Source organism: Corythoichthys intestinalis, chromosome 7 (genome assembly GCF_030265065.1).
Source record: "Corythoichthys intestinalis isolate RoL2023-P3 chromosome 7, ASM3026506v1, whole genome shotgun sequence".
Lineage (NCBI taxonomy): Eukaryota > Metazoa > Chordata > Actinopteri > Syngnathiformes > Syngnathidae > Corythoichthys > Corythoichthys intestinalis.
In genome coordinates this window covers 26,635,047-26,658,124 of record NC_080401.1, presented here as the reverse complement: position 1 = coordinate 26,658,124, position 23,078 = coordinate 26,635,047, and the positions used below count along the sequence as shown (strand labels likewise).

Genomic DNA, 23,078 nt, shown 5'->3' with positions numbered 1-23,078 from the left:
TGAAAACATTTGGCTCTCCAAGTTCAACAAGAATGACATTGACCTATAGTTCATTTGTAGACCCAAGTGTTCATATGGTCATCACTAGATGTACTCAAATACTATGGTACTCCTAGACTTTTAGATGTGAATAAAGGCAAGGGAAAACTGATTATGATGGCTCCTAATGTAATTCACATGAACATAAACCATTCTAAATGATTAATTGCATTACTTCAGTGTTTAATACAACTGAACTATAAATAACAAATGTACTTTACTGGTTTTTTATACCGCATGTCACTTTTTCGTCGTTATTCCAGCTTGGAAGTGTTCAAAGCTCTGGCCTTTGATCCTCATACCAGACAGAGTGCTTTGCCAGTAGGAGGTCCTGCTCCACCACAGGATGCTGTGGTCTGTCTGAGCCAAATATCCTCCACAGTCTCGCAGCTGCTCCAAGCCTTCATCAGGTATCTCAGACCACACGACTATCTGACAGTTCTTTGAAAAATGAGACCAAAACGTTGGCCACCATTTCATACAAACACACAAACTGTGACAAGCAGGTATAATTTTTAAATGTTTTGAAAATAATTGGTAATAATAATTGGTTTCCTAATTATTGATGTGGTACACTAAGTTATAATGTGTCTCATATAGCACTTTCAGTTCCTTTTATTAATATTTTTATTTTTTTAGTGTTCTGTCTTCCCCTGGTTTACAAGAAGTGCAGCTGCTTCTCAGCATGATCAGATCAAATAAGGTCAGTGCCTACGACTGTTTTTGTTTTCTTTTATTCAGACGTTAGTTGTGTTTGTTTAAATAAATTAATTGAGTTGTAAAATTAATCAAAAATGTGTTTCCAGATGGTTGACGTTAATTCCAGACTGGTGGACACGGACCTGCTCAATTGTTTCTCACAACAGGACTATAGGTAGGGCACAAACACATCAAATGCTCAACACAAAGTGCATCCTATTAAAAATACGTTTTATGCTCTCAGTGAACCTAACTACTATATTCATAATTTTGATCACTCATGTGGTTGAGTTCTCAAGTGGATAGCATTTTTAAAAATCTAATGCTTTGCTAGACTTTAATTTGCATGAAAACCTTTATGAAACATGAAATTCTTACAAACAACCTTTAGAGTAGGGAACCCCATCAACATATACACTGCAAATTTTTAACGTCTTAATCAGATTAGTTTTCTTAAATCTAGTCAAATAATTTTCTCCATCTTGTTTGTTTGTGTTAAAGACTAGCTAAAAGATTAATGCGTCAGATTATTCTGATTTACTTTAAATAAATATTACTATTTGTCCTCATTAAGGACATAAATCTAAACATTGGTAATTTTTGGTCTGACAAACGAGCTTTTTTTTTCAGATTAAATATGCAAATTTATTGCTTAAACACTCTCATAAATCATCGTATTTCGAGCATTTTGTCGGATGAAACAAACAAATGGTGTGTCAAATTTTACATCGGATGTCGAATAGATCGCGTGTCGAAGCGATCGTATGTCGAGGTACCACTGTACTTCTGTTTTGTTTCGACGTTGGTGTATGTCTTGACAAGTTCAGTATGTGTGAGATGTTGCTCATCTTAAAAATCACTAAGGGCACTTTTACAGTCTCAAACAGTCCTGCACATATCAAAGCTTTTGTCATGATGTTCAGTTTACATTATAAGATTTATTTAAATGTATTTAAAAATTGTTCCTGTAATTGACACAAAAGTCACAAAAACACCTTTGATCATTGTTCACTCTCATTAAACACACTTGCATTTAGACACAGATCTCCTCTGGTGTATGAAGAAAAACAATCTTAAACAATTTAAAAATTGAATAGCATATTGCTTTATTAGTATTTAGAGTCCTTCTATTTTATTCGGCAATCATGCCCACGAGGTTCCCACAAACACACCCTGTCCACCAACGGCACAATCAGCTTAAAGAGTTTTGAAATTAGATACAGTCAGCTGCACATGAATAAGAAACCGCACATCTGCAGAAGAGTCCCAAAAGGACCAACTGTAGTCGCTTAAAAAAATGACGTTCTGGGCACTTTAAACACAAATGATTGTGCAAATTTGGTGAAATGGCATCTAATTAGTATGAAAAAATGAAACTACTTTGGCTTCAGGCGATTCTCTGGCTAAATAGCTGGTAATCCAGTTTTTCAAGCCTCAATATACAGTATCTCAATGCTATCTCTTTCTGCTCCAATAGAAGTATCTGCAGGTTTAGGGACTTCAACATCATAGATAAAGCATCGGCAACGTTTGAACAACTTTTAACAAATTTGGAATAGTTTCTTGAATTCATAGTTCAGTCATAGTCAATAGCATAAGCACCTGCTTTCCAAACCTACCAGAAAGGAAGGCATTGGACACTTTTCTAGCCCCTCGTCTTTCACTTAAGGGCAGTCTATCAATCATTTATGGTCAAGTTTGTATTTTACAAAAATTCTCATTGACACATATTAAATCACTGTGGGAATGAGAATTGAGTGAGAGCATTTCATATGAAGTATGGAGGGAGGCTGCACTGAAAAGAATGCGTTCCTTATCAATTTGTGCACAACATGCTCCCATTCATTGCAAAATTATTTATAGAGCTCACTGGACAAAGAACAGATTGTCCAACATTTATAAAGATGTTAATTCCAGCTGTTCTCAATGTACCCAGTCCCCGGTCAATCATACCCACATTTTCTAGTCTTGCCCATCTTTATATAACTTTGGTTGGAGGGGTGTCATACAATCTCAGAAATATGCGGCTCTCAGATATGTCTGGACCCCATGATAGCGCTTTTTGGAAATTCTTCAGGCATAAAAATCTCTCACCTTTCGGCGAAATTCGCCGTTTTGAAGTCAGAAAGGGTGACCTACGTGAATCGTGTAGATCCGAGGAGAAAATTTATAAAGGGGGGGAGGGGGGGGGGTGTTGCAACATTTCAGGCTTCAAACATAAAGATATGAAATGTAATTTTTTTGTCAAGAATCAACAACAAGTGGGACACAATCGTGAAGTGGAACAACATTTATTGGATAATTTAAACTTTTTTAACAAATAAAAAACTGAAAAGTGGGGCGTGCAATATTATTCGGCCCCTTTACTTTCAGTGCAGCAAACTCACTCCAGAAGTTCAGTGAGGATCTCTGAATGATCCAATGTTGTCCTAAATGACCGATGATGATAAATAGAATCCACCTGTGTGTAATCAAGTCTCCGTATAAATGCACCTGCTCTGTGATAGTCTCAGGGTCCTGTTTAAAGTGCAGAGAGCATTATGAAAACCAAGGAACACACCAGGCAGGTCCGAGATACTGTTGTGGAGAAGTTTAAAGCCGGATTTGGATACAAAAAGATTTCCCAAGCTTTAAACATCTCAAGGAGCATTGTGCAAGCCATCATATTGAAATGGAAGGAGCATCAGACCACTGCAAATCTACCAAGACCCGGCCGTCCTTCCAAACTTTCTTCTCAAACAAGGAGAAAACTGATCAGAGATGCAGCCAAGAGCCCCACGATCACGCTGGATGTACTGCAGAGATCTACAGCTGAGGTGGGAGAGTCTGTCCATAGGACAACAATCAGTCGTACACTGCACAAATCTGGCCTTTATGGAAGAGTGGCAAGAAGAAAGCCATTTCTCAAAGATATCCATAAAAAGTCTCGTTTAAAGTTTGCCACAAGCCACCTGGGAGACACACCAAACATGTGGAAGAAGGTGCTCTGGTCAGATGAACTTTTTGGCCACAATGCAAAACGATATGTTTGGCGTAAAAGCAACACAGCTCATCACCCTGAACACACCATCCCCACTGTCAAACATGGTGGTGGCAGCATCATGGTTTGGGCCTGCTTTTCTTCAGCAGGGACAGGGAAGATGGTTAAAATTGACGGGAAGATGGATGCAGCCAAATACAGGAACATTCTGGAAGAAAACCTGTTGGTATCTGCACAAGACCTGAGACTGGGACGGAGATTTATCTTCCAACAGGACAATGATCCAAAACATAAAGCCAAATCTACAATGGAATGGTTCAAAAATAAACGTATCCAGGTGTTAGAATGGCCAAGTCATAGTCCAGACCTGAATCCAATCGAGAATCTGTGGAAAAAGCTGAAGACTGCTGTTCACAAACACTCTCCATCCAACCTCACTGAGCTCGAGCTGTTTTGCAAGGAAGAATGGGCAAGAATGTCAGTCTCTCGATGTGCAAAACTGATAGAAACATACCCCAAGCGACTTGCAGATGTAATTGGAGCAAAAGGTGGCGCTACAAAGTATTAACGCAAGGGGGCCGAATAATATTGCACGCCCCACTTTTCAGATTTTTATTTGTTAAAAAAGTTTAAATTATCCAATAAATTTTGTTCCACTTCACGATTGTGTCCCACTTGTTGTTGATTCTTGACAAAAAATTAAAATTTTATATCTTTATGTTTGAAGACTGAAATGTGGCGAAAGGTTGCAAGGTTCAAGGGGGCCGAATACTTTTGCAAGGCACTGTATATTGAGCTGTTTTTTGTGGGAATGTGTGTTTGAATGATTTGTTAAGAGCATTGTAAAAAAAAAAAAAGAAAAAAAAAAAAAGAATTTTATAGCGTTTAACCTAGCGGACTTTTGCTCTTCAAGTTAGCCAATTGTTCTCTTGTTGTACTTAGATCCTCATTTATTTATTTATTTTTAGGTATTTTAATGTAAATTTCAACGAAATTGCAATTATGCATAGTTTGGAGAAACACTCGGGCATTTTATTTTGTATTCACATTTAACGTTCTTTAGAAAGTGCAATGTTAGCAAGCCTTTGTTTTACATCTTCTAAAATTTATTCTGCAACGTATTAAATGTTCCTAATCCGATTACTCGATTATTCCAACTAACTAGTTGGTAGATGTTTTACGAAATTTCCGGGTCCGCAGTGAGTCAGCAACACACACACTTTTGTGAAATATACGATGTTTATTTTAGAAAGAGAAAAAAAACAAGAACAACAACGCTAGATATACAGTAGATTGTCACTTCTAAAATCCCTGCGCTACTGTTAAAGTACACAAGATATTCCTTTGAGCAATCAAAACTCTTACCGTTGACAAGCGGGCGGAGAGCCGACACCCCGGTAGAGCTGCAGAGGAATACAGGCCGAGCGATACGTACGACATCCACGGCAGACTCTAACCAAAGAGGAAAATATCCCCGCTCTTATAGTGGTGCATCACGTGAGGTCAGAGATGGTCAGCCCCTTCCCTCAGGTGACGAGCCACTTGCCCAATGGTATCGTTACACATGTTTTGAGATCCAGTGGTTTTGTTACACGTGGTTTGACACATGTTTTGTAATCACACATCACAAAGATGTCAAAGTGGTGAGAAAAACAAGGTAAAGGGAATCCTACATCACAAGGACGCCAAAGTGGCGAAGATAACAAGGTTACAGTCATAAAAGGGGATCATCACAATAGGCTGATACAGTCACTAAGGGAATCAACGCAATATGCTGATTCATTCCGGGTCATATTATATTTCTCCCATCAGTAGATTAATCGACTACTAAAATAATCGATAGCTGAAGCCCTATTCATGTCACTCATGTCAGATGTGCTGCGACTCTCCTACACTCTCCTCACTGTAGTTTAGGATGTGTTTCAAGCTAGGCTGCGCTCCATCTGACTTGTTTGGAAACAGATTAGTTAGTTATAAGATTTGTTTTCTTATCTTGGCAAGAGAGAATCTACAGTGTTGCTTCAGCCTTTAAAGGTCTATGCTGAGTGATCATCACACACTAAATGTAACTCGTCGCGTAGCATTAGCATCAACTTTTTTTTCACACAGTTCGTATTTTCGAGGTGAGTTTAATCGAAAATAATGTACTGCTTTTCCTCATGAGTGTGTATTATTATCACGAAGTTAGTGATGTCCTTGTAGACTCAACAATATGTGCTTGTCTGTCTGTTCCTTCGAAATTGTTGGAAACCTTTATTATTGGACTAAAACAATTGAATTTTACAGACAAAAATATTTTGAGTAACTGTCGACTAAAACTAGATGAAATTTGTATGAGATTTCATTGACTAAAACGAGACAAAGACAAATAACTAATAAGTATTTTCGTCCAAAAGACTAAGACAAAAATTTAAAGGGCTACTAAAAAAAAAACACTGCTTTGAAACTTTCAAAATGAGCAATTTACTTTTTCACACAGGGTTAGGTAGTCTTGAATAATTTGTTAATTTCATAAAATCATGGTTTTAAACGTTTATGTGGGAAAACTTTGAAAAGAAATGAGAATTTGAGGAGAGCGAAAATACTTTTTCACATTACTGTAAATATTTGCTTTTTAGGCCTTTATAATTGTGACAGCACTGACTAGAGGCATGTTTGCTGATATTAGCTCCAATAGCTCTGAACGAGATATCCGAGGAGCGCCTGGAGGAAATTTCATTCCACAAACATCTTCTTGTGCTCAAGGGTGTGCTTATTAAAATCCGGTGATCTAATTTTAAGGTCGCTGACCAAGGGAAACTCATATGAACGCAAGTGAGAAAAGAGGGGGGGCACTTAGTCAGCCATTATTTATAGATTTTAGATTTTTTTTTTTTTTTAGTGCAATTTTTCAGGAAAGAGGATTTACAATAAGGATGGAATAAATAAATAGAATAGTGATTGTAGTCACTCAACTCATCATTACTCACACAATCTAATTCCTGGATACTAAGGTTGTCAAAAGTACCAACAAGAATTGAGGTTTTAATAATGTTATATTTGGATACAATATTTTTTTGCAAAAGTATCTCTATTCAGACCAACATAGTTCATTGTCATGTAGTCTCACACAGAGACAAAAATAGGAACTATTGTGTTAATTTTATTTTCTTTAATCCAGCTAACATTTGAGTCTGTTGCTCAGTATTACCCCCCCCCCCCCAAAAAAAAATTCAAATTAGTGACATTTGTTTTAGTCATTTATTTATTTGCACTACCACAAGTCACCAGAAATTGTTGTCATGCGGGAAATTGATTTTGCACTACGCTTAATAACAATGGTAATGTAGGACATTTTTGCATTCTCTTTATACAGTAATGATAAAAAAAAACATTTAAATTTGGATTTTTCATTCCTGTATTATTGATGATGGTATCGAGTATTGAGGATTTTTTTTTTTTTTAGTATCGATATCCAGTTCAAAATTTTCATATCGTGACAATCAGAGGTTGTGCTAGACTTTTTCGTTGTCTGTCATTTTGACTGACAGGGTCATAAAAATCCGGTCATAATCTATTTTTACCCGTCACTTACATTTTTAAAATGATGATAATGACATTGTGGTGACCCTTTGTTTGGCATAATTCACCTTCCGTACTTGTGTGTCCATTTGGCCGAGCGCGTTACCGGCTACGACAGTCACGTGACAGAGACACTTAAGAGCCGCGCGCAGTCCCCTCACTATCCACTCGCTCTCGCTATATGATTGGCTGAAGAGTCTAAATGCTCTCCCGTGAAATGCCTGTTTAAAAATGTTCCCGTTGTTACTTCTTGCGTTCGCTTATAAGTGCCCATTTAAAAAGGAAAAGCGATGGATGATACTACACACAGAACGTATTATTAACAAATGTTAAAGTTGTATAATCATATAGCGAGAATAAGGAACGTCACTGACAAGCGCAGGCCCCCGCGAGTGGATGGTGAGGGGAACAGGATAGTGAGCCTACAGCTAACAAGACTCTTACATTGCATACCGCTTCAACATATTCAATAGTATTTTGTTTTCATTCATTTTAAATTAATATTCTGTCCGAACAAGCTTAACAGAGACTCCACACCGTGCCATAACACATCAAGCAGATGAATATGTAACTTTTTCTCCGCAGTGACAAAAACAGCTGACTGGCCCCAGTAGGTAGGCTACATTAAGGAACAATGAAATTAACAGTTCACCTGCTGTGGCCTGAACGTAGTCTCACACTTTCCTCCTGGTGCGCATGGACTTGAATTGCGTGCCCGCTTGTGCAGTCCCTGTTTTTTCACCTCTTTTATCAACACCATCGTCGTTTTGGGGCTTTTTGAAGAAACTTCGGACACTCAGTTGCCTTGACATTTTTCAGAGTAAGGCCGACGACGTCATGCATCAAGAGAGACAATAGCTAATTAATATGCTCACTCGCCACCCTGTGGTCTGGGGTGTGAATTGCAACCGGTCAAAATGACGGATGGGCTTCAGTTTTTTCCGTCACCGTTTTAAAAAATCGGTCAACGACGGAAAATATTCGGTTAACGCGACCCCTGGTGACAATATTACTAGATACAAGAGATGTATATACAGCATCTGACTTTACAAAGATAGCAATGTATGGTTTTGATTTACACTGTCAGATAAGGATTACGAGTATATTAATGGTATTTATTTTGTAAGTAATTCAGAATATTTTTTACTTTCTCATGGCTGAAGCAAGTAAAGAACAATGCAATAACCTCGTGCAGGTCTGTTGTATGCCACTCCAACCTTAACCTACAACAATAAACATATTTTTAACCTAATACAGCTCTGACAGTGTTTGGTTTTAATGGAAACATTTCTCCAGCCAGTCTGTTTTAGTACAAGCAGAGTCCGTGTTCTATACAAAACAAATAATCTGTCATGCGGTATGCCCTTCATCACATGGTTGTGCAGCTGAATTGCAGCTTTATGTCTGACTGCATGTTGAACTTAGTAGCTGCCATGGAAACAAGCCAGTTTTTTTTTTTTTTTTTGCATCTCCACCAGAATGTGTCCTCGCTCTGTGCTGTTGCCTGACTCTCAAAGTCTGGTTTTGATCATTTGCGATCATAAGCGCACAAGAGTTCACCTCTCAGTCATACTATCCATTGTTAATATTTCATTGGAAATTGACACTTTTTCAAAACAATATTTTTTAAATAATGTATTACTTCATTTTTTAGTAATATTTTTAAGCATTGTCAAATGTCGATAGAGACAGAATGTGACTAAAGGTTAATTCAATTTAAACTGCTTGTGTACACATTTACTAAACACGCCATTGCTTTAGTCACCTCAAATTCATACAGTAGTTAACACAGTTGTGATTGAAGCTTTTTACTTTGTTAAATATTTGATTTCCTCTTTGCCCGCTGGAGTGCTGTGACGCCAGTGAAGGGAGGATCCTAGAAGTTGTTGATATTTACTTTGCTTCTCATATTTAGCTAGGCCACTGTACTTGAGACGTGACATAATGTATTTGTCTACCACTAGGCACCAATAAGCAAGGCAACAAGATACAGTTAATGCAAATCAGTAACAACAATCAGAAAAGGGCTGTAAAAACAAAATACCATATTTTTCAGACTATAAAGGGCTCCGGATTATAAAGCGCACCATCATTGAATGAGATTATTTTCATACAGTTCATAAGGCGCATTAGTGCATCAACACTGGTGTGCACACAAAGATGCCAGGTGGTGCTCAAGCACTGGCCCTTGCCCTCTTAACCGAGCAAGTGCTTTCATCAAGGTTATTAATTCATGATCGTTATTATGTTAGTAATACGTGTGCCCCTGAAACGCCGCTGCCATTATCACTGTGAGAGCCCCCTCTGTCCTCCATCCGCAGAAAGACACCTCCTGTCTGCCCAACATCATTAGTCAACGTGAACGCGCAGCGCGGACACGAAGGTGCCAGATTACTTGCAGCAGGAGCAGCACAGTACAATAGCTTCCATCCACGCCCTCTCCTTGCCCCCGCCTGCAGCCCCTACGCAGAGGTAACACATACTGTGTATGTGTGTGCCTCCTAAACCTCAGTTGCTTAACCCTTTGTCTCGTGAAGTAGCCTTTGTCTCTATGCAACACTAAATTAGCCGAATGCCCAGTCCCACCCGTTACACAAGCTAGGCTAGCAGCTCGCCATAAATCAATAATAGATATAACGTGGCGACCAGCACACAACCAGTGTCGGTAGGAAAAGTAAATAAAAGTATATACTGTTATGCCCTCGGCTGTAAAGGAGAGGAGTAAGGAATGGCTTCACTCTCTTTAATGTGACAACAATAAAAACAATAATACAGCAAGCTGCTGCTATCACTAGCTCCCAGCCCGTTCTCTCTCAATCTACTTTCTCGCTTCCATCTACGTCATGGCCCACACGTCCAGTGCGTCTCTTAATGGGGCTGCACATAGTTACTGCCATTATATTATTATAAATCAACATTTAGTTATGTGTTTTCATGTTTAGTACTAGTATTGCTACTTCGGGAGAATGTTGCTGCTTAACAAAAACTAATAAGAATCAAAATAAACGCACACAAAAAATATGTTTGAAACTCACCTGGAGGAAGTGAAACTGAATGTGTGTAGTAGAAAGTGAATAAGCTCCAAGACAACTGTAGGCTCCTTCGTTTGCGTATGGGCACACAGATACACAGTTATAACAACCATGCAGATTTAAAGCAGTCTATAAACATCATTTATCATTTCTGTTGTAATGTCACCAAGCAGGCTTATTCATATTGTTGTTGTCTTTTTCATATTTACAGTGCCCTCCATAATTATTGGGACCCCTGAAAAAGATGTGTTTTTTAGCTTCTAATATTTTTTTTAAAAATTCAAATAATATGGGACCTTAGTGGAAAAAAAGAGAAAAATCCAACCTTCAATAGAAGTGCATTCATTCAGTGGGGAAAAAATCCCACATAAAGAAAAAATTATTTGACATCAAATAATGTGTGTCACAATTATTAGCACCCCTGGTGTTAATACTTTGTACAACCCCCTTTTGCCAACAAAACAAGGTCTGGGGACTGAGATGGCCATGGGAGGAGCTTGATTTTGTGTCTGGTGAACCATTTCTGTGTAGATTTGGCCATATGTTTAGGGTCATTGTCTTGCTGAAAGACCCAGTGACGACCCATCTTCAGCTTTCGGGCAGAGGGCAACAGATTTTGATTTAAAATGTCCTGGTATTTCAAAGCATTCATTAATACCATGCACCCTAACAAGGTTCCCAGGACCTTTGGAAGCGAAACAGCCCCACAGCATCACTGACCCACTCCCATACTTCACTGTGAGTATGAGGTGCTTTTCAGTAAGCGCATCTGTCGTGGCACGCCAGACCCACTTAGGGTGTTTGTTGTCAAAAAGCTCAATCTTGGTCTCACACAAAAATACACACGGTCCCAGCCTTCAACTGGGACCGTGTGCTTTGGTCTGATGAGAAATGGTTCACCAGACACAAAATAAAGCTCCTCCCATGGCCATCTCAGTCCCCAGACCTTGTTTTGTTGGCAAAAGGGGGTTCTACAAAGTATTAACACCAGGGGTGCTAATAATTGTGACACACATTGTTTGATGTCAAATAATTATTTCTTTATGTGGGATTTTTCCCCACTGAATAAATGCACTTGTATTGAAGGTTGGATTTTTCTCTTTTTTTTCCATTAAGGTCCCATATTATTTGAATAAAAAAATATATTAGAAGCTAAAAAACACATCTTTTTCAGGGGTGCCAATAATTATGGAGGGCACTGTATCTTTTGCAGCAGCAATCATGCAAATAAAATTAAAGTGTTTTGTTGACCCTGTCTAGTTTGGAATAGGATGCTATTTATTCAAATATATAAATAAATATGTAATTTCGGAATATTTTTGCAATGTTTTTTCTTTCTTTTATTAATTCACATTATTCTAACAAGGCAGCCGGGCTGGCAGTTACATACACTACAAAAGGTGCCCTTTTTTTTTTTTTCCTTAGCGCACCTGCCCCCAAAATTGTCTGGGCACACCACTTCGCATCAATTTACTGCACTTGACATTTCTTCTTTATCTTTTAACATCGTAATTATCTTTTTTAATATGCCTTATTTGCTATATCGTTTTATTTATTGGCTTGAGGAATGATGAATGTGTCTTGAGCAGTTTACTGAAACAGTGCAATACAGTTATGCTCCAACAAAACAGGTTTGAGGTCATGAAGCACAACCACAATTCATACATGTGGCACATTTTGGAGAAAATAAATAATAATTTACGAAATACGGTAAATGATATTAAAATATTTAGAAAGTACAGCGGTACCTCGACATACAATCGCTTCGACTTTTCGACATCCGACGTAAAATTTGATTCGCGATTTGATTCTATATCCGACAACATGCTCGAAATACAACGACATGACAGAACAGCAGACGAACGCACGGCAGATTGTCTTGCGTGAGAAATCAACTAAGGTTTCAAAAGGATTGGTATAGGTGGTGAAACAAGCAAAAAGGTGACGCTTACCTTCTAAATGAAGATGCAAGTTATAGAGAAATATGAGCGTGGGCCGCGCATCTGTGAACTGGCTCAACAATACATCTCCATGGTCCTCCTCCGACCACCGTTCGCCAGTCTTTATAAGTTAAGCTGACAATTATTATTGTGGTAAAATAGCCAAAGAAATCGCCAGCTTCGTCACGTTTTTATCATTTATTTCACAACTTATTCAACACAAAACGCCTCCTGGCCACCAAAGCTGACGGTGTTCTCAAGAAAACATTGAAAGTGAAAATGAAACTCTCAGGCTCACCGTGGGTGTGGTGCGATCAGGTACAGCAAAAAACGTCCGCCACATTAGAACCCGATTCGTTACATTATTACAGGAATTATTATTATTATTATATTATTCAGGCGGCACGGTGGCTTAGTGGTTAGCACATCTGCCTCACAGTTCTGAGATCAAGGGTTCAATCCCGGGCTTCGGCCTTCCTGTGTGGAGTTTGCATGTTCTCCCCGTGCCTGCGTGGGTTTCCTCTGGGAACTCCGGTTTCCTCCCACATCCCAAAAACATGCATGGTAGGCTGATTGAACACTCTCAATTGTCCGTAGGTATGAGTGTGTACGTGAATGGTTGTATGTCTCCTCGTGCCCTGCGATTGGCTGGCAACCAGTTCAGGGTCTCCCCTGCCTACTGCCTGTAGTTGGCTGGGATAGGCTCCAGCACCTCCGCGACCCTCGTGAGGTAAAGCGGCATGGAAAATGAATGAATGAATGAATATTATTCAGATTTGTATTTATAATTTATTTGTTTTGCTATGTGTAATTGCCATTTGTAATCGTACCAGCAGTATTTATTAAGGATTTAGTGTAGGTTTTTGGGCTGTGGAACGAATTAATGGAATTATAAATGTATTCCTATGGGAAAATCCTGCTCAACATAAGACCATTTCGACTTACAAACAAGGTCCTGGAGCGAATTAACTTCGTATGTAGAGGTACCACTGTAGTTGCACAACCACAACAAAAAACTTAACGACTCACACTTGAAAACACAATTCTTTCGGCCTTTGAATGGATCTTATTCAATTCAATTGCGAATTGGTCTCACAACACTGTACTCTGCAAATTGGCACTTTGATGTAAATGCAAGTGCAATGTCAGCACCATTATTTCACTTTACTAAAATTCCACTGCAATAATGTACATTCTACATTCTATTTTAGAACATTGGGAAGAGTGCACAAACATCAATATTTGTCATTGATATGTAACGTGTGTAAGTATGTTAGAATGATAAAAGATTCATCCCCACATTGATTTCGTTGTCGAGTTGTTCTGATTGACATACTGATTCTTCTCCAATGGAGAGGCTAAATCCAAAAATCGGCTCGGTTCAAACTGTTAGCATGCAGCCTGCAGCTCTGGCTTTCCAACAACTAACTTGTGCAGACTTATTGCTCAAACTACCGGAGTTAGGAACTTCATCCGCCATTTTTTTTTTTGCCTCGCGGCCTTAGCTGAGAAGCCTGTAGCCTTCTCTAGCATTCCTACATAACCTGGCTGGCAGTCTGTGAACCATAGCAAATGTGGGAGACCAATTTGTGTTCTCATATTCATCTCTTAGGAGCAAAGGATGAGCAAAAAATTAGACGGGACTTAACTGAGACCAATGAGATGGATTTGAGACAACCAGATTTCAGCAACACTTGAGAAATAGGAGAAACGGATTAAACAATGAGGTCTCATCTGTTTCTCTCATTGCTAAAATCCGATTCTCTCAAAGCCATCCTATTGTCTCAGTAATGTCTTGTCTCTATTTTAGCTCATCTGCTGCTCCTATGGTACCCTTAGGAGAAGTAATCTGGAAACAATTGACCATACAATCAGGCAAATGGTAGAACTCAAATTGATATCACATGCTTACTATGGGAACTTAACGCTGGCACAAAGGAGTGTGAGTATAACTAAGGTCATGTTCATTCCAAAATGGCAGCTACCAGGGCTGTGTCATTTTCTTTGTTTAAACATTATTTAGTACGTTATCATAGTTTTAAGACATTTTTGATTTACTTATTTAGATGCTTTGAGCAACCACTGTTCACATGGTCATTTATGCTATGTCTTGATTGTCCTTTTAACACACTGCATGAGTTGGCGTTTGTTGCCATTTGCATCCCCAGAAAATACAATGTTAAATGCACCAAACAATCAAAAGAAAGTACAGTACATTGATAAAATGACATATTCTATACTACATGTATTTGTAAAATAGTTTTCAGTTCTTTTAGTCAGTTTCAGTACAAAATACACTCCAAAAAATGAATCAGGCAGGTTGTAAAGTTTACTAAAAGACGGTGTGCATTTTCAGCAAGAAACCATCATGTTTCCAAGGTGAGCATGATTGAATCATGCAGTCTCTACATAAACATGAACAGTGAATGCGGAGCTTGATTAGATCTTGTTGATGCAACATAATGTTAATGTGTCTTTCCAACTAATTGCAATAGTCTCGTAATTTCTCGCGAGATTTAAAAGTAGGATTGCCAACTCCCTGAAAAAGTAAGGGACACCTCATTGGTACCGTCACCATTGAATTATTATTTTGTATGTGAAAAGAGATTTTTTATTAGATGGGACTTTGAAAGGCAAAGGCCCAACTAGTAAAATTCCTCAACTTTATTTTTATTTCTTTCTTTCATAATCTTATTTGCCACATTTTTTTGGCGCAGTGGAGACTCCAAACCGTTTGACCGACCGGCACCGTTTGAATATCAAAATGACCGGAATTCCATTCATTTTTAATGGCAAACATTTTCCCTTCATTTTCAATGACAGGAAAACATAGGTGGTTGTGATTTTTGACCTCTTACCATTACAGCCCATTGACATTGAAGTGGCGCCTAAGTAAGTCAATACCACTGACAGCTATGTACGCCCATGCCATTGACTATCATGAATGTCGCTACTATTGATGCTAATGTACTGGATTCCATTGAGGCATATATAAATTCATGCCATTGACGGCCATTTACGTTAAAATTAGGGCTGTCAAACGATTAAAATTTTTAATCGAGTTAATCACAGCTTAGAAATTAATTCATCGTAATTAATCGCAATTCAAACCATCTCTAAAATATGCCATATTTTTCTGTAAATTATTGTTGGAATGGAAAGATAAGACAAGACGGATATATACATTCAACATACTGTACATAGATACTGTATTTGTTTATTATAAAAAAAAAATCCTCAAGATTGCATTAACATTATTAACATTCTTTCTGTGAAAGGGATTCACGGATAGATTCTGTAAGGATAAATGTGAGTTTGTGTATTGTGACTAAATATTGCCATCTAGTGTATGTGTTGAGTTTTCAGTAAATGATAATGTAGTGACAAAACTGTTCTGCCCAAATGCATGATAGGAAGTGGGTAACCATGACTGTGTGTGGCGGCTGCAAATAATATATCTTCTCTGTGTTGTGTACAATGCAGGGTGTTAAGAAAAAGATCAAGTCCTGTCATTCTTCCCCACGTTGCTGGCCTCAATAGTTACAATTGTTGTGGAAGAGATGTCAAAGCTTTACGCAATTAAAAGCACGGTCCAAATGAATGCCTGTATCCACTCCACTCACCTGTCACTGCCTCTTAGCTCTGTATATACGAAGAATATCGCCATTGTAGTCTGTTTGCGGCAATGCGTGAGTGGGCCGTTCTGTGCATCCGTTAAATATTTTAACGTGATTCATTAAAAAAATTAATTACCGCCCGTTAACCCGATAAATTTGACAGCCCTAGTTGTGCCTTATGTTGGCTCAACGTGTGCTTTATGTGAAAAGAACACGATTGCTAAATACTGAAGGAAAGCAATTTAATCAGGTGCAAATTATGTATTTCTTTAATGTCGGTTCAACATGTATTTTGGGGTGAACATGAGTGCCTTATGTTGGCTCAACAAGAGTGCTTTAGGTTCGCGCAACATGAGTGCCTAATATTGGCTAGACATGTGTGCTTTATGTTAAAAGGACACAATTGCTAAATGCTGAAGGAAAGCAATATTATCAGGTGCAATTTCTTTCCATAATTTTTTTATGTCAGTTCAACACGCCATTTTTTGAGTGACCAATTTAAAGATCAAGATGCTTCTGATGGCTGATACACATTGGAACTTCAGGGTAAATTAAATGACCATACAGTGGTACCTCTACATACGATCGCTTCGACACACGAACTTTTCGACATCCGATGTAAAATTTGACTCGCCATTTGTTTCTACATCCGACGACATGCTCGAAATACGACGACAATGGCAGCACCGCAGATGAATGCACGGCGGATTTTCTTGTGTGACAAATCAACACTGGTTTCAGAAAAGGTTGGTACAGGTGGTGAAACAAGGAAAAAGTTGACGCTTACCTTCTAAATGAAGATGCAAATGACAGAAAAATATGAGCGTAGGGTGGGCATCCGTGAAATGGCTCAACAATACATCTCCACGGTCCTCCTCCGACCATCGTTTGCCAGTCTTTATAAGTTAAGCTGACAATTCTTATTGTGGTAACATCTCCAGAGAAATCGCCAGCTTCGCCACGTTTTCATCATTTCTTTCACAACTTATTCAACACAAAACGCCTGCTGTCTGCCGCAATTGACGATGTTCTCAAGAAAGCATTGAAAGCGAAAGTAAACTTTCACCCGCTCCCCTCCCTCTTTGTCACGTCAGCGCCGCGGTGCCTTCAGGTACAGAAAAAAACGTCCGCCTTATTAGAACCCGTTTCGTTACACTATTACAGGAATTATTATTATTATTATATTATTAATCCGATTTTTATTTATTATTTATTTGTTTTGCTATATGTAATTGCCATTTGTAATAGTACCAGCAATATTTTTTAAGGATTTAGTGCAGGTTTTTGGGCTGTGGAACGAATTAATGGAATTATAATGTATTCCTATGGGAAAATCCTGCTCGACATACGACCATTTCGACTTACAAACAAGCTCCTGGAACGGATTAACTTCGTATGTAGAGGTACCACTGTATTTTCCACACTATTAGGTGCATCAGAGTATACGGCGCACCTTCAATGAATGGCCAATTTTAAAACTGTTTTCAAATGTAGGGCGCAACGCATTATAAGGCGTAGTAGTAGTAGTAGTAGTGTTGTTTGGGGTTGTGTTATACATCCACTAGATGGTGCTGCGCTAAAGGGAATGTCATGCCATGTTTAACCAATATTGATCCATTTACCATATATAAGGCGCATTGGATTATAAGGCGCACTATCTGCTCTGAGAAAATTGAAGGCTTTTAGGTGCGCCTTATAATGCGGAAATACGGTACATGAAATCAGTTTTTGTCGTTGTCAAACAATGAAATTGATATTAAAGACATTGGAAGGTGATTTGTGGTGCATGAAGAGAGCAGTCTTTTTTGTTGACTTACAATCGTAACTACGGAGATGGTCTGCATACTTCGTGGGGGAGTAATTGAAGACTTGAATGAGTTATATCATTTTGCTGTTGTCTCACGAGGTTCTGTGTTCAATCATTACTGTTCCCTTAGGATTTGTTACCTGTCACATGTCGACGGTTGTGTAACAGAGAGGCCCCCTTGGGTCTGTGTGTACATTGTTAACCAGGCCGACTGGCATTTGGTTGTGTTGATTCTCATACAATTATTTAACACTTGGAGAAATGGACTCTCAAATTTTTTTCCAAACTAATAGTAGTAGTATAATACTAAAAAAATCTAATAGTAACTAATCATTAACTGCACGTTATGAAACCATGGAGTCACGTTGAGTTGAAAAGTCAAAGAGGGCTGAATAAATTTTCAATGGAAACAGTGTGAAAAGCCAACACACTTGGCTGTCCTAATCCTCTTCCCGCAGTTATGTAAAGTTTGAAAGGAAGCAAACTAATAACATTTGGATTCTTCTGGATGTCTTGATGGAAATTCTGCAACTTTGAAAATGTGGTGTCACAGTATGCAAGGGTCGTGTACCAATAATTACATGACATCATGTAAATACACAAATTTATTTGGGGACGTAACGAGATATTGATCTGGATTGATACATTAATTAAAAGCCCTTGTGTGGAATTGAATATCGGCAGATATGTAGTTCTCCAAACAATAGATATCATTTTGTAGGTGACTTTTAAAAAAAAAGGTGATCTGTACTGAGTTGTTTAGCACATCTAGGTGTAAATACACATGAAGTAAAAGCTGGAATTTTGAACCATTTTCCCTGATTCTTTTATCTGAAACCCAAATGTCTTCAGTGTACAAGTTAAACAAAGAAATCTACTTTGTGGTTCCAATACTACTGAAGGCCATTTTAAATATGTAGTTTATAAATACCTACATCAGGGGTACCCAAACTTTTTCCTGTGAGGGCCACTTAACTTTTCCCCTCTCTGATGAGGGGCCGGGGTCAGTTTGTAACAGAAAAAGTTTGACGATTGCAGGAGTGCCTAAATGTAAAAATTTATTGTTTTTCAGAAAGCCACAATCAAATAACACTTTCTGGATGCGTTACGGAACAAAAGTAAATAAAATAAAACTAATGATATGATATAATATAATATAATATAATATAATATAATATAATATAATATAATAACACTATTAATTAAATAGATCATAACCAAATAACCCTCTCTGGGTTCTTCACAGGAAAACGCCAGGAAATAAATAACACTATTGAAAAAAAAAAAATCAAAATGCTCTCTGGTACTGTTCAGGGGGCTGGACCAAATTTGAAGGCGGGCTGTATTCAGCCCGTGGGCCGTAGTTTGGGGACCCCTTACCTACATGGTGCATATGCATATAATTTCAGTGGTGAATATAGTTCAATCTCTTCTATCTCTAATTGTGCCTTGCGATTGAGTGGCAACGAGTGAAGGGTGCAGTCTGCTTTTCTTCCAAAGCCAGCTTTAATAGGCCGTGTATTAGCTGATTAGACTAAACTAGACCTCGCCAGAAAATCTGAAAAGAATGTTGACTGTGATAAAGGACTGAGGATTGTGTTTACACAGGGGCACTGGAAGTCACTAACAGCAGGGTGTCTTGAAGAACTTTTTTAGTTTTTCCCATCCAAAAACAGCCACTTCGGTCCAAATTTGTCATGCTCATGCATTTTCTCCATACAAGGCATGTACAATGACAGTACACACGCATGCTGGATAGTTTACATACTACTACTAGGCTACTACAAAGACAGCGTTGTATTTCAGCTTCAGTGTGGGTTGGAGTTTTCGTTTTCGCTAGTGATTCACCAGAATCATCTCCTCGGTCTAAATCTACAGTAAACTTTTCCTCGCTGTGCACTATTATAGAACTATCATCATAATCCTCTTCATTTTCAACGTCGAATTGAATTTTAGAACATTTCGTTGTTTTTGTAAAGAAAAATTGCCAATTCATTTTTGCGCCATGTTAACGTGACCAAGGAGCAAGCAAGGCGTCAGGTCGTGACCATGTCATTAACCAAAATAAACTTGTTCAACATGTACAGTCATGTGAAAAAATTAGGACACCCCATTAAATATTGTTCTGTATTAGGAAATGTTCACATATCAATGTCTGATCTTGTTTTTATTTATCGCTGGAAAAGTGATTTAATTGCAGGTAAGCAACAAAAATTAACATTGTTTTACTCATTAAACCAAATATATCAACAAAAATGCATATTCTAACTGAGGAAAAAGTTAGGACCCCCTTACTACCTAACAGCTAGTGTTACCCCCTTTGGCTGAAATAACTTCAGTGAGACACTTTTTGTAGCCATCTACCAGTCTTTGACATCAGTCTAAAGAAAGTTTGCCCCACTCCTCAACACAGAATACTTTCAGCTGTGAGATGTTGAGGGGTTTCTTGCATGTACAGCCCATTTGAAGTCACCCCACAGCATCTCAATGGGATTAAGATCTGAGCTTTGACTCTGCCTTTCCAGGACTCTCCATTTCTTCCTTTTCAGCCAGTCCTTGGTCGATTTACTGGTATGTTTTGGGTCATTGTCATGTTGCAGGGTCCAGTTTCGCGTCAGCTTTATTTTTTTCACAGATGATCTCACATGTTCCTCAAGAACCCTCTGATACACGATAAAATTCGTGGTGGATTCTATGATGGTGAGCTGGCCAGGTCCTGCTGTAGCAAAGCATCCCCAAATCATGACACTTCCACCTCCACGCTTCACAGTTGGTATGAGGTTCTTTTCCTGGAATACTGTATTGGGTTTACGCAAGCATGTCATCTGTTCTGGTGTCCAAATAATTCAATTTTAGATTCATATATCCAAAGAACATCATTCCAGAAGTCCTGGTCTTTGTCGACATTCACTCTGGCAAACTTCAGTCTGACCTTCATGTTCTTCTTGGAGGACAAAGGTTTCCTCCTTGCACATCTCCCATGAAGGTTAAACTTGTGAAGTCTCTTTCTGATTTTAGAGGAATGCACTTTCACATCAACAGTAGCAAGAGCCTGCTGTAGGTCCCGTGATGACATTTTAAGGTTTTTGGGGACTTCTTTTAGCATCTTGCGGTCTGCTCTCTGGGTGAACTTGGTTGGACGGCCAGACCTGGGCATGTTGGCAGTTGCTGTGAATGTCCTCCACTTGTTGGCTTTTTTCCGGACAGTGGAATGGCTGATTTTATATTCTTTTGAGATCTTTTAAAATCCTTTACCAGACTCATAAGCATTTACAATCTTCTTTCTGAAGGCCTCGGACAGCTCCTTTGATATCACCATCGTGTTTTCCCTCACTCCAACAGTCAGGGGCACACTAAACTAAATGGGAGGTTTTAATAAGGCAAGCCACCTTCAATACACTGGGTAATGATGCTCTAATCATGGTTAACTTTGTGTGATTTTAGCCATTTTAAGTAGGATTGAATGTGGGGGTGTCCTTCTAGTTATTTAAAATTACATTGTGCAGAAAGTTATTAAAAAAATATCTTTTTTCAGTTTTAAATGTGTAGTTCTATTACCCGAATATCTCACGATTGTTAAAATTGATATTAAATATCCATATGACCAAATATGCTAGAAAACACATGCTTCCATAGGGCGTCCTAATTTTTTCAGGTGACTATTTAATCCCAAAAGTTAAATTGCTGTTGTTTTTAAATTGCTGTTGTTTCAGTGTTTTATTTAGTTATTTAATTTTAACGACAACAAAAAATTAATCCACCTGACTTTTTTTTCCTCCTCATCCCACTTCCCGCGCCACTGTTTTTAAATGTGGGTGCTGGGTGGCTTACTCTTTCTGTCTTTTGTGCTCCTAGAGAGAAGCTGAGAGTTGGAGTGAACCAGCTAAAGGAGCTCAAGGACGTTTTGGACCACTGCGTTCAGGCTATGGGTCTGCACGCCAGTTTAAACATGTAGCTTTTCCAGGACCAATGAGTCCAGGTCTGGTTAATGCCTCAGGTTTGATTGACTATCAGTGATGCTCATATCACATTGGCTTCAAATGTAACACAAGTTATTTAAGTGCTTGATGTGTTTACATTGGGCTAAAAAGAGATAGAAAAGTGAATGTAAAATACTGATTGATCCTTTTTTAGCTGGATGTCTTCTTTAGGTTGTCCAGGATATGACTAAAGAATACTCCAACTGCAGCCAAGTGCAACCAAGTTTATTTGGCAATGTTCCTCATCCGCATAACTGAAAGCCTGTATATTTGTTCATATTGTTCCTATTAATTGTTTACTGTAATGTGCATAAAATACAATTGTTCTTTTTTCACACTAAATATTTTTATATAGTTTTGGATATTTGTTGTTTTTTTTAAACTGTGTTAGACAACCATTTTTGCCCACATATAATGTGCTCTATTTGATTTCCATTGTTTCGGGAACACAACTGCTCATTAACTGGCAATTTCTTTCCTTCTTTTGCTCGCCTTTCTTTTCTTCCTTCCTTCTCCTGTATGTATAGATATTTATGGCCCACCATGTTGTACAGTGACAAGAAAAGGTTTGGGTATGCCCAGGGTGGCCAAACTTATGCATCTCATGTTCCCATTGATCTCCCATTCAAGTATACAGTGACATGCAAAGGTTTGGGTACCCTGGGCATGCCCTAATTGTTTCATGACTGTACATACTGTATTTTTTTTCTTTGTAAAAAGTCAAACTTTTGGTTATTTTGTTGATGCCCACTGACTGTTGCTTAAAGCAAGTATTATTTAAAGATTTAAACTGATGTTAAAATGGTTCGTCATTTAAGTTTTATTCTTTGGATAGTGTGCTGCTATTGTATATATTTGGAAGGGATGATCTTTATCAATTACACTTTATATGTGATTGGTCGCTTAGTGAGGGTAGTCCCCTTACAATCTAAATGATTAGAACTACAGTGGTATGAAAAAGTATCTAAGCCTTTTGGAATTTCTCACATTTCTGCATAAAATAACCATCAAATGTCACAATCACACCGATGAAAAAACAGTGCTTTAAAACCACTCATTTATAGGTTTTCTTATTTTAATGAGGATAGCATGCAAACAGGGACAGAAGGGGGAAGAATAAGTGAACCCTCTGTCTAAAGAGACTTAAAGAGCAATTGAAACCAATTTAAGTCAGAAGTGTGCCCAACCAAACAATTTAAGTCAGAAGCTGCCCTGCCCGCTATAACACACACACCTGGTAATAATTGTCTTGATGAGAAGCATTGTCTGATGTGCATCAGGGTTCGGTCAAAAGAGCGGTCTGAAGACCTGCCATCAAAGATTGTCGATTTGTATAAAGCTGGGAAAGGATACAAAACCATCTCTAAGTCTGGATGTTCATCAATCGACAGAGAAGTAGTCGACAAATGGAGAGAGTTTGGCA

The 23,078-nt window shown here is 38.4% G+C and overlaps 1 protein-coding gene across 1 annotated transcript in view; it reads left to right on the top strand.

Annotated features, from left to right (window-relative positions):
* Positions 1–22,464, top strand: part of swt1 (SWT1 RNA endoribonuclease homolog) — a 43,360-nt gene extending 20,896 nt beyond the window's left edge. Inside the window, exons 14-17 of the mRNA XM_057841016.1 lie at positions 303–449; positions 679–742; positions 846–913; positions 21,531–22,464. Coding sequence (XP_057696999.1) covers positions 303–449; positions 679–742; positions 846–913; positions 21,531–21,630 — 379 coding nt within the window. The 3' untranslated portion in view covers positions 21,631–22,464. The remainder of the gene's footprint in view (positions 1–302; positions 450–678; positions 743–845; positions 914–21,530) is intronic.
* Positions 22,465–23,078: the final 614 nt, after the last annotated feature.